General features: G+C 43.8%; 1 protein-coding gene across 3 annotated transcripts in view; it reads left to right on the forward strand.

Moving 5' to 3' along the window:
• Nucleotides 1-15,565, forward strand: part of LOC132823297 (UDP-glucose 6-dehydrogenase-like) — a 42,470-nt gene that overhangs the window by 13,119 nt on the left and 13,786 nt on the right. For all 3 annotated transcript variants that reach the window (XM_060836955.1, XM_060836958.1, XM_060836957.1), the window contains exons 3-8: nucleotides 6,110-6,211; nucleotides 7,688-7,888; nucleotides 8,973-9,170; nucleotides 12,719-12,866; nucleotides 13,668-13,762; nucleotides 14,430-14,560. In XM_060836955.1, coding sequence (XP_060692938.1) covers nucleotides 6,110-6,211; nucleotides 7,688-7,888; nucleotides 8,973-9,170; nucleotides 12,719-12,866; nucleotides 13,668-13,762; nucleotides 14,430-14,560 — 875 coding nt within the window. The remainder of the gene's footprint in view (nucleotides 1-6,109; nucleotides 6,212-7,687; nucleotides 7,889-8,972; nucleotides 9,171-12,718; nucleotides 12,867-13,667; nucleotides 13,763-14,429; nucleotides 14,561-15,565) is intronic.

The following is a 15,565-nucleotide window of genomic DNA, read 5'->3' on the forward strand; positions in this document are numbered from 1 at the left end:
TGATTTACTCTTGTGGCAAATACCAAGAGCTCACGAGATCTGTGCCTTTCCCATCATCTTGAAAGTGGACATTTCTTCCTTAACTGGGAGATGATGCCAATCCTGTAAGTTGTGTAATTGTTTAACTTGGCCCAGAGTAGCATCTACCTCTCTGAGTCAGGTGGTTGTTGGTTAAGTGCCACACTGCTGGAGATGCCATCGTTATTGGGTCCCTCAGATTGGCGTAAAATCACAATTTGAAGAACAACAGTGGGGGTTTCTCCCTGGTGTTCTGGTCAAATTGCATTCCTCAGCCAACATCACTGAAGTTGATTATCTGGTCACAATCTTTGGTCATTTGTGGAAATTTGCTGTATCCATAAGGTTCCCCTGAGGTGACAGTGATCGCCTTTGACATCAGGCTACATCCGACCAAGTGTGACATCAAAGAGCCTGAGCAAAACTGGAATCAATGGATATCAGGGGGCAAGCTGGCCACTGGGTGGAGTCATAGTTGGCACAAAGGAAGATGTTTGGAGGTCAGTCATCTCAGCTTCAGGATATCTCTGCAGGAGTTCCTCAGGGTAGTGTCCTCGGGCCAACCATCTTCAGCTACTTCATTAATGACCTTCCCTCTATCATTGGGCCCGAAGTGGGGATGTTCATTGATTATTGCGCAATGTTCAGCACAATTTGCATCTCCACAGAAACGGAAGCAGTCCATATCCAAATTCAACAAAACTTGGACAATATCCAGGTTTGGGATGCTGCATGGCAAGTAACATGCACATCATGGAAATGCCAAACAACAACATCTCCAACAAGAGATTGGGTAACCATAATTTCTTAGCATTCAATGGCATTCCATTGTTGAATTCACCACCACCTCCATCTACGAACATCCTCTCCACTCACCACTGATGCACAATAGCAGCAGTATCAACCATCTAGAAAACGGTTGCTATTCACCACGGCTGTTTAGACAGCAGTTGCAAGCCCCTTCCAACCCCTCACCATTGTGTCTTGGAAATACATCATCATCGTCGATTCTTTATTGTCGTTGGGCTGAAATCCTGGAATTCCCTCCAAAAGGCATTGTGGGTTTACCTACAGACAAAGACTGCAGTGGTTCAAGAAGGCAACTCACCCCCACCTTCTCAAGGGGCAACTAGGTAAGTACAATACATGCTGGTCCAGCCAGTGTTGCCCACTTTCCACAAGTGAATTTTTTTTTTAAATCGCATCATCTGTTGGTTTGACTACTTCCTTTCTTTCAGTTTCTATCCTTTTTGTTTTAAATCTCAATTTGTCCTTTTTATACACTTTAATTGTTTAATGTTGTACCTTGTTTTATTAGTGTAGTCTTCGGTGTGTTCATCCTTGATGGAATCTGCTTCTAATGTCTACCACATGCTTCATGAATTAATTTGCAGTTAGTTTCTGGTAAAATTGATCTTTTGACCGGAGTTTCCACTCGTGATCCAGTCTTTCACACGGTTTATTTGCAAGGCTAATCCTATCTGAGTTAACCACTCTGCCAGTTCTATCTAGTCTGTTTGGTGAACTTTAGTTGTTCCAGCTGAGAGTTGCGAACTTTGATTTCTCAATAAATAGCCTCTTCCTCAACTTGGATTTTACAGCTAGCAACGATTTAAAGTCCTTGCTCTTTTTTTTGAACTGCTGTTAAACTCTTCCTGTGAGTTCCTATCTCTGTGCTTAAACTCAGCTTCATTTTGCATCAACTTTCAATTTGTTTGTGTTCTGTCAGGCCTAATGCCCATCCTCCACTCCCTTGTCCCCACATTGTCATTGTGCTTCTAGCAGTCATTACCCAAAAGCTCTGCAATTTCCTGCCCTCTGAAGTTACACCCCGCCCCCCCCCATCTCTCTTCTGTTAACAGCCCTCTAAATAACTAAAGTTTGGACACCTGAACTAATCTGTTTTCCTTTTCACTTGGTGTTCTGTTTTTTTTCCACAGATCCAGCTCCTGCAAAACACCTTCAGAATTTTTTCTGTGGAAAAGACATTCTCTAAACAAATACAAGTTGCACTGCAGCAACATGCCAATCCTCCTTGGATTGTCCTCCCAAAGGTGTGATCACTACCGCCTGAAGTACAATGGTAGATGGCAACACCACTTACAGTCAGTGTGCTGGTGAGGCCACGTCAAGTCATACAGCACGGAAACAGATCCTTCAGTGTAACCAATCCATGCCAATCATGTTCCCAAACAAAACTAGTCCACCTGTCTGTGTTTGGTTCATATCCCTCCAAACCTTTCCTATTCATTTACTTATCCAAATGCCTTTTAAACATTGGAACTGTACCTGCGTCTACCACATTCTCGGACAGTTCATTCCACACATGAACCACTCTGTTTAAAAAGAAAAGTTGCCCCTCATTTCCTTTCTCTCTCAACTTTAGTTTTGAACAGCCCCACCCTGGGGAAAATATCTTTGTCATTCACCTTGCCTATGCCCCTCATGAATTTATAAACCGCAGTAAGGTCACTCCTGCGTCAACCTTCACTGCAGTGAAAAAAGTCCCAGCCTTTCCAGTTATTTTATTTTTATTTCTCAAGCCCTCCATTCCCGGCAACATCCTGGTAAATCTCTTCTGAATCCTCTCCAGTTTAATAATGTACTTCCTATATCAGGGCGACCAGAACTGCACACAGTACTCGAGAGTGTTGTGTACAGTTTTAAGACCATAAGACATAGCAGTGGAAGTAAAGCCATTCAGCCCATCGAGAGAACTCTCGAGAGAGAGAGAGTTTTAAAAAAAATTCCCTGGACTGATCTCTGGGATGAGTTATACTTAACAGACCAGCCTTGACTGACCCTGCAGTTTTATATACACCACTTCAAGGCAGCTAATGTGATTTTATTTTTAAGATCGTTCACTCAACTTTATCACTGTTTCCATAAATCTTAGTTTCAATTCCTGTCTGTAGAAATAGGCATTTTATGAATATGTCGATGAGGCTGAGGTAAGCTATGGTGTCACTATGACCTTCGTAGTCATGTGTTAGTGTTCTGTTGAGAAATTGGACTGTATACTTGGAGCATGCTGCGCTGTAGCCTTACCATCATATAGTATATAAGAGACCGCATTTCTCTTTTTTTTTATTCTACATGTAAGTAGAGATTGGACTACTAGAACTGGAATACCAGGAAAGTAAGTGTTGTATTACAGAGTTCAAACCTTGTACAATGTTGCTTTTTGGAGGCAGTAAGAGGGGGATTTTGAGAATGAACAACCCTAGTTAAGAGTATAGTGAAATCCGGAACTTCTGCCTGGCAATAGCCCTTTGATTATAAGTGCGAAGAACAGTAGAGATTGAAAAATATTCAGAGCCTGCAGACTGAAAGCATCTCTCCCATTCCCCATACCCCCCTCATGTGCAGAAGAAGACAGAAAACCTGAGAAAGCTATTCATGCACAAAAAGTCCCACGCTCACTGGATGAACCACTGAACCTGAACAAAAGCCATCCCCTTACAGACTACAGTATTTTATCTTGGCAAAAATTAAGAAGTTGGTGAGGAATAACTTTTCATCTTGTGTTCTATACTTCTGGAATTTTGTTTGCTCTGTTTAAGTACTATGTTCTATGCTGTTTCCTATCTACTGTATTTGTGTCAAATTAGTGTCTTTTGTTCGTCTGAACGGTGATCAAGGGTGCATATTTTGATTTGAAAGAGTGTTGTTTAAGTTGTATAAATTGGGAATCTTTTGACTTTTCTTGTTTAAAGTTAGTTGTCTCATTGGGATTTTAATTTGTATGTAACGTGTTTAGTGTTGGACCAATGGGACACAATTATGAGTTTGTGCTTCACAGTTAAGTTGTGACAAAAGTTTTACAATTGCTAACAAGTTTGTGGTTTTATCAAGATCTGAAAACTAACATTGGAACACACAACCTGGGCATGACCCCCTATTAAAAGGCAGGCTTGCATTTCTGATCTCCAAACAGTCCAATGACTGAGGTACTTTTGAAGTGTAGTCACTCTAGTAATGCAGTCGTTAATTTGTATGCAATAAGATACCACAACACTGTGGCAAATTGTACATGATATTGATGAGAGGGACATCAATTGTAGGGTCACAGTACATCAGACAGACCTGTCTCTCGGCATCTGCTCCACCCATTTGGCAATCTGGCAGTGGGGTCTCATTTCAGTGAGAGACAGCTGCCTTATAACCTCTAATTACTAATTTTCACTGAGCAAATCCACTATTTATTCATAACTCCCCAGTTGAACCTGCCAATGAGTACAGGCAATGTTTTATTCTAGGGGAAGGAACCAAACATTAACAGTCTACGATAAGTAACCTTAACTACGATGAGTGACTGGATAATCTGTTTTGGTGATAAACGTTGGATCAGGACACAGAGAGAACTTCCAGCTGTTCTTTTGAGATGAGGACTCTTTCTTATCTCATTTATAAGATGACCTCTCCAGAGAAGCCAATGTGCATTGATGTTACACTGATCAGCACTGGCACCAGGGCACTTAACAAAATGATGTTACCAACGCCTCTGGAGTGGAACTTGAGTCCACATGTCATCTTACTTGGGAAGGGAGAGTGCTACCCACTGAATCACAGATAATGTTCTCTGGTAAATCAGAGGGAAAAAAATGCTGGATGAATTGCAAGGATATATTTCAGGGGAAGCTAGGGAAATTAATGAGAGCAAGGAATATGAAGATGTATTCATGGGCTGAGAAGAAGTAGGGTTTGGGAGAGTGGACAGAGACAGATAAAGAGCAAAATTGTCAGCATGGATCTGTAGGCTGAATAAACTGTTAATGTTTAGTTTCTTCCTCTGCAATAAAGCATTGCATGTACTCATTGGCAGGTTCAACCGGGGAGTTATGATGAATAAACAATGGACTTGCTCAATGAAGACGACTAACCAGAGGTTGTAAAGGCAGTCATCTCTCACTGAAATGAGACCCTACTGCCAGATTGCCAAATGGGTACTGTAGATGCTGAGAGACAGGTCTGTCTGACGTACTGTGACCCTACGATTGTTGTCCCTCTCATCAGTATCATGTACAATCTGCCACAGCGTTGTTAGCTGATCAGGTATCTGGGCTTGATCTTAGATCAAATTCCCCATTTCTGAACTCCCTTCTGATAACTTGTCTGACTGATGGTGTGTAAATGTCGTTGTATAATGTATCACAGCAACTCCGGGTCCTGCACTCTGCCAGTGAGCGGGGCTGTATGTGTGGATGCTGAGGGTTTGGTATTTTCAGGCTCTGTTTGGAACTTGAGCTGAAATAATCAAGAGTTCAAGTAGTTAGCACTGCTGCATCCCAGCACCAAGAACCGGGGTTCAATTCCACCCTCAGACGACTGTGTGGAGTTTGCACATTCTCCTCGTGCCTGCATGTTTTCCTCCGGGTGCTCTGGTTTCCTCCCACAGTCGAAAAATGTGTAGGTTAGGTGTATTGGCAGTGGGAAATTGCCCAAAGTGTCAAGGGATGTATGGGTTAGGTGGATTAACCATGGGAAATGCAGGGCTACAGGGGTAGGGGTTTGCTCTGGGTGGGATTTCTTTCAGCGGGTAAGTATAGACTTGATGGGCCAATGGCCAGCTTCCACATTGTAGTGATTCAACAATTGTGGAGTTACTTTCCACTCTCCGTTTCCATTAACCCTCTCCTATCCATTGATGCTGTTAAAAATTCATTCGTTCAGTGCAGATTGGTACCATCTGTTTTATGTGGTTCAGTTATCGGGAAGAATTGTTGGATGAGCAAAGACTAAGGTTCATCCAGTTTGCCTTTCACTGTCCTGGTGAATGAATGATGATAGCAGTGCATGTTATTAACTAATCTCAGCAGCCGATCTTTATTAGTGAGTCTCCGTCAGATCCAGATGAGAGTTCAGGAAGCTCCGAGCTGTGTTGAATGTTTGGATCTATGGGTCCAAGGTCTGAGGACCCAATGCTAGCATCTTTCAGACACAGAACACCCATCACCTGAATTTCATTGGGGCTATGGATATACCAATATACTGGGGGACATGAAATGTTTTGGTTGTTTATATAAGAATAACCCATGTTTTTTTTTAATGTTGTGAACCAATATATATCTTTTTCCAATTTTACACACAGCCAGGTCTTCAGGAAGTGGTGGAGTCTTGTCGTGGGCAGAATCTCTTCTTCTCTACTGACATTGACAGTGCGATTAAGGAAGCTGACCTGATCTTTATTTCGGTGAGCAGGCTTAACAACCCGAGATTTACTGTTTCTCTTGGGGTGTCTTTCCATCTCCTGATTGAGTGAGTGAGTTTCAGACCTTCCTGTTCCATCTCTTCTTAATAACTCAGGACGCTGAAACTTGCTTGCACGTTTGTTCTGGAATCCTGTCAAGGGAAGTCTCCTTGTTCCCTTAAGGTAGAAATAATCAGTGCTTTTGTGAAAGACTGTCACAGTGGAGCTCTGTTGCATGTGGCACCTGCGTCCCTCCATGAGACAGGGAGATTGATATACTCTGACTTGGGCCTTGTGTAAGAAGCAGCAGTAAATGTGAGATATATTCATAGAACACCTAGTTCCCAGCTCTTTTAAAAAGAGCGTAACATTCTACACTGTTTGTTTGCTTCAGCATATCCTTCTTTTAGCTCTCTGTCCTCCACCAGAGAACATTGAATAATACAGCACAGGAACAGGCCCTTTGGCCTACATTGTGCCAAACATGACGTCAAATTAAACTAATCCCTTCTGCCTGCCCTTGCTCCATACCCCTCCATTCCTCGCATATTCCTGTGCTTATCTAAAAGTCCCTTAAACGCCCTTTACATATCTGCCTCCACCAATAGCCCTGGCAGTGTGTTCTGGACACCTACCACTCTCTAGGTTTAAAAAAAAATTGCCCGTCATGTCTCCTTTTGAGCTTACCTCTTCTCACCTTTTAAATGCATGCCCTCTAGTATTAGACATTTCAACTCTACAGGAGGAGAAAAACTTTGACCGTCAACTCTATCTATGTATCTCACAATTTTATTGACTTTTATCGAGTCTCGCCTCAGCCTCTGCCACTCCAGAGAAAACAACCTGAGTTTTTCCAGCCTCTCCTTATAGCTCATTCCCTCTAATCCAGGCAGCATCCTGGTAACCTTCTTCTATACCGTCTCTAAAGCCTCCACATCCTTCCAGCAGGAAGAACTTTTCTCTACAGTGAATGCCCTGGAATCCATTGCCTGATCAGGTAGTGTAAGGGAAGATGCCCAATGGTTTCAGAAGGGAATTTAATGAGCCTTTGAAGGAAATCTACAGTGAGGGTGAAGGCATTGGGTGTGTGAGTGGGACTTGCTGGATTACATCGCAAGGAGCCAGCACTAACTTGTTGTGTTGAATGGCAGCCTTGTGTGTTGTAAGTCACTCTGCAATTCTGTTTACTCTACAAAATGCTCCACACTTTTGAACACCTTTATTAAATATTTGTTGTGACTTTCACTGCTATGAGGAGGATAACCCTAGTTGTTTTTTGTTCCCCCCCCTCCACACAACCAAAGATTCCCATCTGATCCTAATAAATCACATTTGGACCCTCTACAAGGCCTTGACATCTTACCTCTGAATTGAGACTGAGATCTAACTGGTGGCTGAGTAAGTCCACCTCCCACTGGCGCTCCTGTAGACCTGAATCATGCCATTACCTTCCTCTCTTCCTTTGGTGATTGTAAATAGGTGAACACGCCCACCAAAACCTTTGGGATCGGAAAGGGTCGTGCCGCAGACCTGAAGTACATTGAGGCCTGTGCCCGACGGATAGCAGAGGTGGGCAACGGGGTCAAAATAGTGGTGGAGAAAAGCACAGTGCCAGTGAGGGCAGCAGAGAGCATCCGGAGGATATTCAATGCCAACACCAAACCCAATCTAAATCTTCAGGTAGGAGTCCATCGTTTTGCTTTTATTTATTCATGGGATGCTAGTGTTGTTTACTTCCCAGCGTTTATCACCCATCGCTAATTGTTCTCGAGAAAGTGTTGGTGAGCTGCCTCCTTGAATTGCTGCAGTCGGCGGGGTAGCAGCACCAACAATGCTGTTCTGGAGGGAGTTCCAGGATTTGATCCAGCAACAGCAAAGGAACAGTGGTGTATTTCCAAGTCAGGTTGGTGAGTGGTTTGGAGGGGGAACTTGCAGGGTGTGGTGTTCCCATGTATCTGTTCCCCTTAACCTTCCAGTTCGTGAAGGTCAAAGGTTTGGAAGATGCTGTTGGAGGAGGCCGTGGTGAGTTACTGCAGTGCATCTTGTTACTGGTATCACGCTGAGTGTCAGGGACACTCTGTCATGGCTCAGTTCATGTCCAACTGCAGCTGAACCTCCAGGTCTTAATTATGGATAGGTTGATTTATAATGTCCAGACGTAAGAAAATCACCTTTCAAAATCACTAATGATTTTTACAAACAGCCTGTGACCATCAATCACTGACTGCTATATTTCCTGCTTTTACAATAATGTGCTAAACAATCAAGTAAATTGCTTTTCCTCTGTTTATTTTCGCAGTGCTATTGGTTAATGAATAAATATTGAATCAGGCAACTGAGCAGAATTCCTTACCCTCGTTGAAATTAACACTATGTATTTTTCATAGCCAACTGAGAGAGGAGGCAGGCAGGGTCTGTGGTTTAATGTAATATCAGAACCTGAAGGAGAGTCATATCGGTGTTTCCACAAACTACCAAGTTTCTCCGGTATTTTCTGTCTTTATCGTTCCTTGGGTATGGTGCACAGAACCCTCTGCTCACCGTCACCCCAGGTGTGGCCTAACCAGGGTTTTGTTACCTGAGGCAGGACACCTTTTCCCTTGAATTCTAATTTTCTGGATGTAAAACCCAGCTTTGGTTTGTCATCAAGAGAGTGATTACCTGATACTGTTAGTCCTTGGTAGAAGAGCGCCTGTACAATGCTCAAACCTGTAAGAGTTGAGTGTGGCTCAGCGTATTTGTGTGTGAATCCTGGTATCTCCAGGTGCTGTCTAATCCGGAGTTCCTGGCTGAAGGCACAGCAATTGCAGATCTCAAAAATCCGGACAGAGTTTTGATTGGTGGAGATGAGACACCTGAAGGGCAAAAGGCCATTCGGGCCCTCAAAAGTATCTATGAGCACTGGGTCCCAGAGAACAAGATCATTACAACCAACACATGGTCATCAGAGCTCTCTAAACTGGTGCGTAGTATCTTAATAAACTACATCAACCTCTTTTTCAGTTACATTCATGCCTGGGTGCCTTTGGAAAGGGTGCATGTGGTATCCACTAATACCCTTGAGGCCTTTAGGCAGGCATCACTGGGGGTAGAGAGTATTTACAGTTACATTTTGATTTTTGCATTCTTCCCCTCTCTTTACCTCTCCCTCACCGTTGCTCTTCATTGTTCTTAATGGGCTTTGAATTTAAATGAATCAGTTGGACAACAGTGGTAATTAGCAGGTGGTTAATAGGTGGGGAAAAAATATCATAGGTGATTGAGGGGAAGAAATGTTCAGAATCGAAGAGTGTGGCGCTGGAAAAGCACAGCAGGTCAGGCAGCATCCGAGGAGCAGGAGAATCGATGTTTCAGGCAAAAGCCCTTCATCAGAATTCCTGATGAAGCCCTTCCTGAGGCGTATGCCCAAAACATCAAGTCACCTGCTCCTTGGACACAGCCTGACCTGCTGTACTTTTCCAGCACTACACTCTCGACTCTGATCTCCAGCATCTGCAGTCCTCACTGTCCCTGAGTCACAGAAAGAAATGTTCAGTTGTGCAGACAACCACCTCTGGATATTAAATAAAACCATGATGTGTTTTAGATTGGGGGTCCTCCAGGGATAAGATTTGTGTTAGCCTTCGGTGCAAAAATTAATATCAGACTGTAGAAAGGGGCAGCACTGAACAAAGTCCGTGATGTCTGTGCACAGCTGGCCAATTCATCCGAAAGCCTTGTAAATCTTTCTTTCCAAAGAGCAGTTACTCATGGATCTGCTGCCGGGTCCTTTTCATTTAAGTGCACAGTAAAGGGGGTGACACAGTGGCTCAGTGGTTAGCACTGCTGCCTCACAGTGCCAGCGACCTGGATTTGATTCCACCCTCAGGTGAATACCTGTGTGGAGTTTGCACTTCCTCCTGGTGTCTGCATGGGTTTCCTCACAGTCCATGGATGTGTTAGGTTAGATGGATTGACCATGCCATATTGCCCATATTATCAAGGGATGTGCAGGCTAGGTGGGTTAGCCATGGGAAATATAGGATTACAAGGGTAGGGTAGGGGGCTGCATCTGTGTGGTATGCTGTTCTGAAGGTCGGTGTGGACTTGATGGGCTGAATAGCCTGGCATTGTAGAGATTCTATGATAATAACGTATTTGTTGATTTGCATTGGATTATGTCCATGACCATGTATTTTGTGTACTAGGGGAATCCTACAAAAGATTAAAATTAAAGTCAAATCATTAGGGGTTAAGTCAGCACACATGGTGAAACTGTTACCCCGCTCCAGAAAGCTGGAACCTGGGGGTGGAATTTTTTGACATTTTGCTTGACAGGTTTTTGTTGAGAAGAGTGTTAAAGGATATAAACGAAAGCTGGTAAATAAGGTTTGAACCTGTGGATAATTTTAAAATTGGGAATGATGTGCTATGCAAAATAATAGAGATGGTGGTGTAGTGGTAACTTTGGAACAGAATCTGGATTTAAAATCTAGTAAAGGTGACCATGAAATTATTGCCAGTTGTTGTGAAAATTGACCTGGTTTATTAATGTGGAAATCTGCCATCCTTACCTGGTCTGGCCTAGATGGCAGCTAGTGAAACTTAAATTCTGTGATCAAGTTTGGAATTGAAAGCTAGGCTGTGCATTGGTGACCAGGAAACCATCGTCAACTGTTGTCAAAACTTATCTCAGTCACTAACATATACTGTAGATGAGATAATATGCTGTCCTTGCCCAGCCGGGCTTATAAAAACATAGTCATACAGCACAGAAACAGACCCTTTGGTCTAACCTGTCCCTACTGACCAAGTTTCCCAAACAGAACTCTTCCCATTTGCCTGCACTTGGCCTATATCCCTCTAAACCTTTCCTATTCACGTACTTGTCCAAATATCTTTTTACATGTAACTACCTGCATAGGTACACAGATTGCAGGTTAGGTGGATTGACTGTGCTAAATTGCCCATAGTGTCAAGGGATGTCGTGGGAAAAGATCTGCCACCCTGCCTACCCATAATAGGCCCACACAAAACCTAGGAAAGCAAACTTGGCTAAACTATACCAAAAACACCCAGAATGCCTCAGATGAGACCAAGCAGGCTGACGAGTGAAACCAGACAGCACTCACAGACAAGGGAATACACTTCCCAAAACACACTAACAATACCCGGTCAACACAGCTGTCCCAAAGCCCTGAGGGCAGGCTTATAACAAAGCAATACCAAAGCCACACAAAAGAAAGGTCAGACAGAGAAGCACCAAAGGACCCTGCTCCCAGGACAGGAACAATGGGAGCACCGTACCCACCTATCCTGCGAAGAAGGCAAGAATCTCCTGACCCATTGATACTGTCAGGATGTTGCATCCTATCGAGAATCAGGACATTCATCCTTTAAGCGTTTTCCAATTAGCATCATTGAAACTAGATTACTCCGTTTCCAGATACATTGTGTCTTGCCCCATTTCTAATTAACCTTATCGTACAAGGTCATTCTAAAACCTGGTTTCATCCTCAGCTCGAGGTAAAGAACCCTTGGTCTACCTGCACTGACTGTCTGTTCTGTGTCAGCCTAGACAATTTCTCTTCTAGTGATATCGCTTGTAATAAACAGCTTGTCAATTTCACCCGATCTGGTTTGTGTGGTCTCTGCTTTATTGGGCTAATTTCTCTGACAGGTGTGCAGGCTAGGTGGGTTAGCCATGGAAAATGGAGGGTTACAGGGATAGGGCAGGGAGGTGCGTATGGATGGGATGGCTCTTCAGAGGGCAGTTCAATCCATGTAGGAACCACCCTCTGTGTGAAAAAGCCACCCTCCAGGTCCCTTTTAAATCTTTCTCCACTCACCTTAAAATAGCTTCTCTAGTTTTGAACTCCTCCACTCTAGGGAAAAGACTTTTGCTATTCATCTTCTCTATCCCCCTCCTGATTTTATAAACCTGTATAAGGTCACTCCTCAACCTCCTACGATCCAGTGAAAAGAGTCCTAGCTTATCCATTTTTTCTTTATTCAGGAGTTAAGTCAACTCTGGGGTGAGAGTGTCACTGACTAGGCCAGCATTTATTGCCTACCCCAGAGGGCATTTGAGTCAACTGCACTGCTGTGGATCTGGAGTCAGTTTTCTTCCCCAAAAGGACATTAGTGAACCAAATGGGTTTTTCTGACCACCAACAATGGGTTCATGATCACCATTAACCTCTTAATTCCAGATTTTAATTGAGTTCAAATTCTGCCATCTGCCATAGTGGGATTCACACCCAAGACCCCAGCTCCTTACCTTGGTCACTGGAGTGATAATACCACTAGGCCATCGCCTCTCCATACTCCAGGCCTGCAGTGATGTGGTTAACTCTTCACTACCTTCTGAAATGGTCCAGCAAGCCACTCTATTAGGGATGTGGAACCAATGATGGCCTTACTAGGGATGCCCAGATTCTCGAATATAGTGGCTGATGAAACCTCTATTTTTTTTGTTTCTTTCCCCATCACCTCCACCCTGTTCCTCACTGTGACTTGACCTTTGTACAGGCTGCCAACGCCTTCCTTGCTCAGCGGATCAGCAGTATTAACTCGATCAGTGCCTTATGCGAGGCAACGGGGGCTGACGTGGAAGAGGTGGCCCATGCCATCGGCACTGACCAGAGAATCGGGAGCAAGTTCCTAAAAGCCAGTGTTGGTAAGGACCCTGTTACATCGGCTTCTCGGAGCTGGGAAATCTTTCTATCCAATTATGACACTATTATTTAAGCTGCATTAAGCCTCCTGCCACACATTTCATCACACCACATCAGCGCCATAATTATTCCTTTTTACGTCATGACTTTATCTAGTGTCCCGTTACATGTATTGGTTCTACTTGTGACAAGAACTCTGTGATAGCAAGTTCCATGTTCTAACTACCTTCTGAGTGAAAACATTTCTCCTGAATTTGATTTATTACTGACAATTATTACATTATGGCCCCCTGGTTAACAAAACCATGTCATTTCTGGTCAGCTCAGGTTACTCCTGTCCTTATTCAATATCTGTGATGACATTCACCACAAATCACATTATCCTGACAGGCCAGTAATTCTCTCTCCCATCCTTCTCAATATAATGAAGTAATATTGGAATATTTACAAGCTCGTGAGTTTCCTGGATCAAAAGGGCTTGGAGGAAAAAGGTATGACTACTTCTGCTATAGGAGAAAGTGAGGACTGCAGATGCTGGAGATCAGAGCTGAAACATGTGTTGCTGGAAAAGCGCAGCAGGTCAGGCAGCATCCAGGGAGCAGGAGAATCGACGTTTCAGGCATGAGCCCTTCTTCAGGCATAAGGGCTGAAGAAGGGTTCATGCCCGAAACGTCGATTCTCCTGCTCCTTGGATGCTGCCTGACCTCCTGCCACGTTACTCCCCACTGATTGTCAGTTCCCTTTCTAATGAGTGTTAATTTATTCCATAACATTTCCTTCAGAATTGTCTATTTCAATTACAGGCTTTGGGGGCAGCTGCTTTCAGAAGGATGTTCTCAATCTGGTTTATCTTTGTGAAGCCCTCAATCTGCCAGAAGTGGCCAGGTATTGGCAACAGGTGAGAATCTGCTGAGGGATCAGTGAAATTGTCATGACTTGAGTTGGAAGATTTCCAAAGAAGCAAGATAAGGGTCTCTGGATAAGGGGTCGATCACTTAGGACTGAGACGAGGAGAATTTCTTTGACTTGGAGAGTTGTAACTCTTTGTGGACTCCCATCATGAATTTTCAGCTAAAATCAATGAACTTCTGATTTTGGGACATCAATGGATTAGGTTGGGCGGAGCAGGTGAGAATGTGAAGTTGAGGTATTGTATCAGCTGTGACCATATTGAATTGTAGAGTAGATTTGAAGGGTTGAATGGCCTACTTGTGTTTCTATTGATTGCCTTTCTATGTCCTCAAGTGGAAATCAAAATTATGGGAACATAGCTGAATGTCAGTCTGAAGATCTAAAACCAAATTGGGGAAGAGGATCAACTATAAACCCAAAAAGGAACTTGAGTAACTTCTTACTCATGCAATGGAATGTGGAACTCACTCCCACCGGGATTAGTCAGGATGAAAAGCATACATATATTTCCAAGGAAACCGCAAACGAACGGGAGATATGTGAACAGGATGAGAGGAGTTGGATTGGGTGGAGGCTTGTCTGCAGCATGAAATCTAGCAGAGACCAGTTGGGCTGAATGGCTTCTATAAATTCTCTGTAATCCTATGTGGCAGGTGATCGAGATTAACGATTACCAAAGGAGAAGGTTTGCAGCGCGAGTAATCGGTTGCCTTTTCAACACCGTCACCGATAAAAAGATTGGTTTGTTGGGGTTTGCCTTTAAGAAGGACACAGGAGACACAAGGTACAGTTGGTGAATTTGCTGGGGTGTTTGTACAGAGTTTACACTGCGATTACACAGTCCTACAGAGATGGACCCTGTTGTTAGTTCACTACAACCTTTGGTCAGTCCTTTGCCATTTGTTCTGTGATGTCATTGTCAGTTAATCTTCCTAGCCCTCTACGTTATCCTAGACCTTCCCTTAACAAATATATTAAGGACAAAAGGGTAACTAGGGAGAGAATAAGGCCCCGCAAAGATCAGCAAGGCGGCCTTTATATGGAGCCTCAGAAAATGGGGGAGATACTAAATGAATATTTTGATTAGATTACATACAGTGTGGAAACAGGCCCTTCGGCCCAACAAGTCCACACCGACCCGCCGAAGCGCAACCCACCCATACCCCTACATTTACCCCTTTACCTAACACTACGGGCAATTTAGCATGGCCAATTCACCTGACCCGCACATCTTTGGACTGTGGGAGGAAACCGGAGCACCCGGAGGAAACCCACGCAGACACGGGGAGAAGGTGCAAACTCTACACAGTCAGTCGCCTGAGTCGGGAAATTTTGCATCAGTATTTAGTGTGGAAAAGGATATGGAAGATATAGACTTTAGGGAAATAGATGGTGACATCTTGCAAAGTGTCCAGATTACAGAGGAGGAAGTGTTGGATGTCATGAAATGGTTAAAGGTGGATAAATCCCCAGGACTTGATCAGGTGTTCCTGATATCTCTGTGGGAAGCTAGAGAAATGATTACTGGGCCTCTTGCTGAGATATTTGTATCATCGATAGTCACAGGTGAGGTGCTGGAAGACTGGAGGTTGGCAAACGTGGTGCCACTGTTTAAGAAGGGCGGTAAAGACAAGCCAGGGAACTATAGACTGGTGAGCCTGACCTCGGTGGTGGGCAAGTTGTTGGAGGGAATCCTGAGGGACAGGATGCACATGTATTTGGAAAGGCAAGGACTGATTAGGGATAGTCAACATGGCTTTGTGCGTGGGAAATCATGTCTCTCACATTT

This window comes from Hemiscyllium ocellatum, chromosome 16 (assembly GCF_020745735.1).
Source record: "Hemiscyllium ocellatum isolate sHemOce1 chromosome 16, sHemOce1.pat.X.cur, whole genome shotgun sequence".
Taxonomy (NCBI): domain Eukaryota; kingdom Metazoa; phylum Chordata; class Chondrichthyes; order Orectolobiformes; family Hemiscylliidae; genus Hemiscyllium; species Hemiscyllium ocellatum.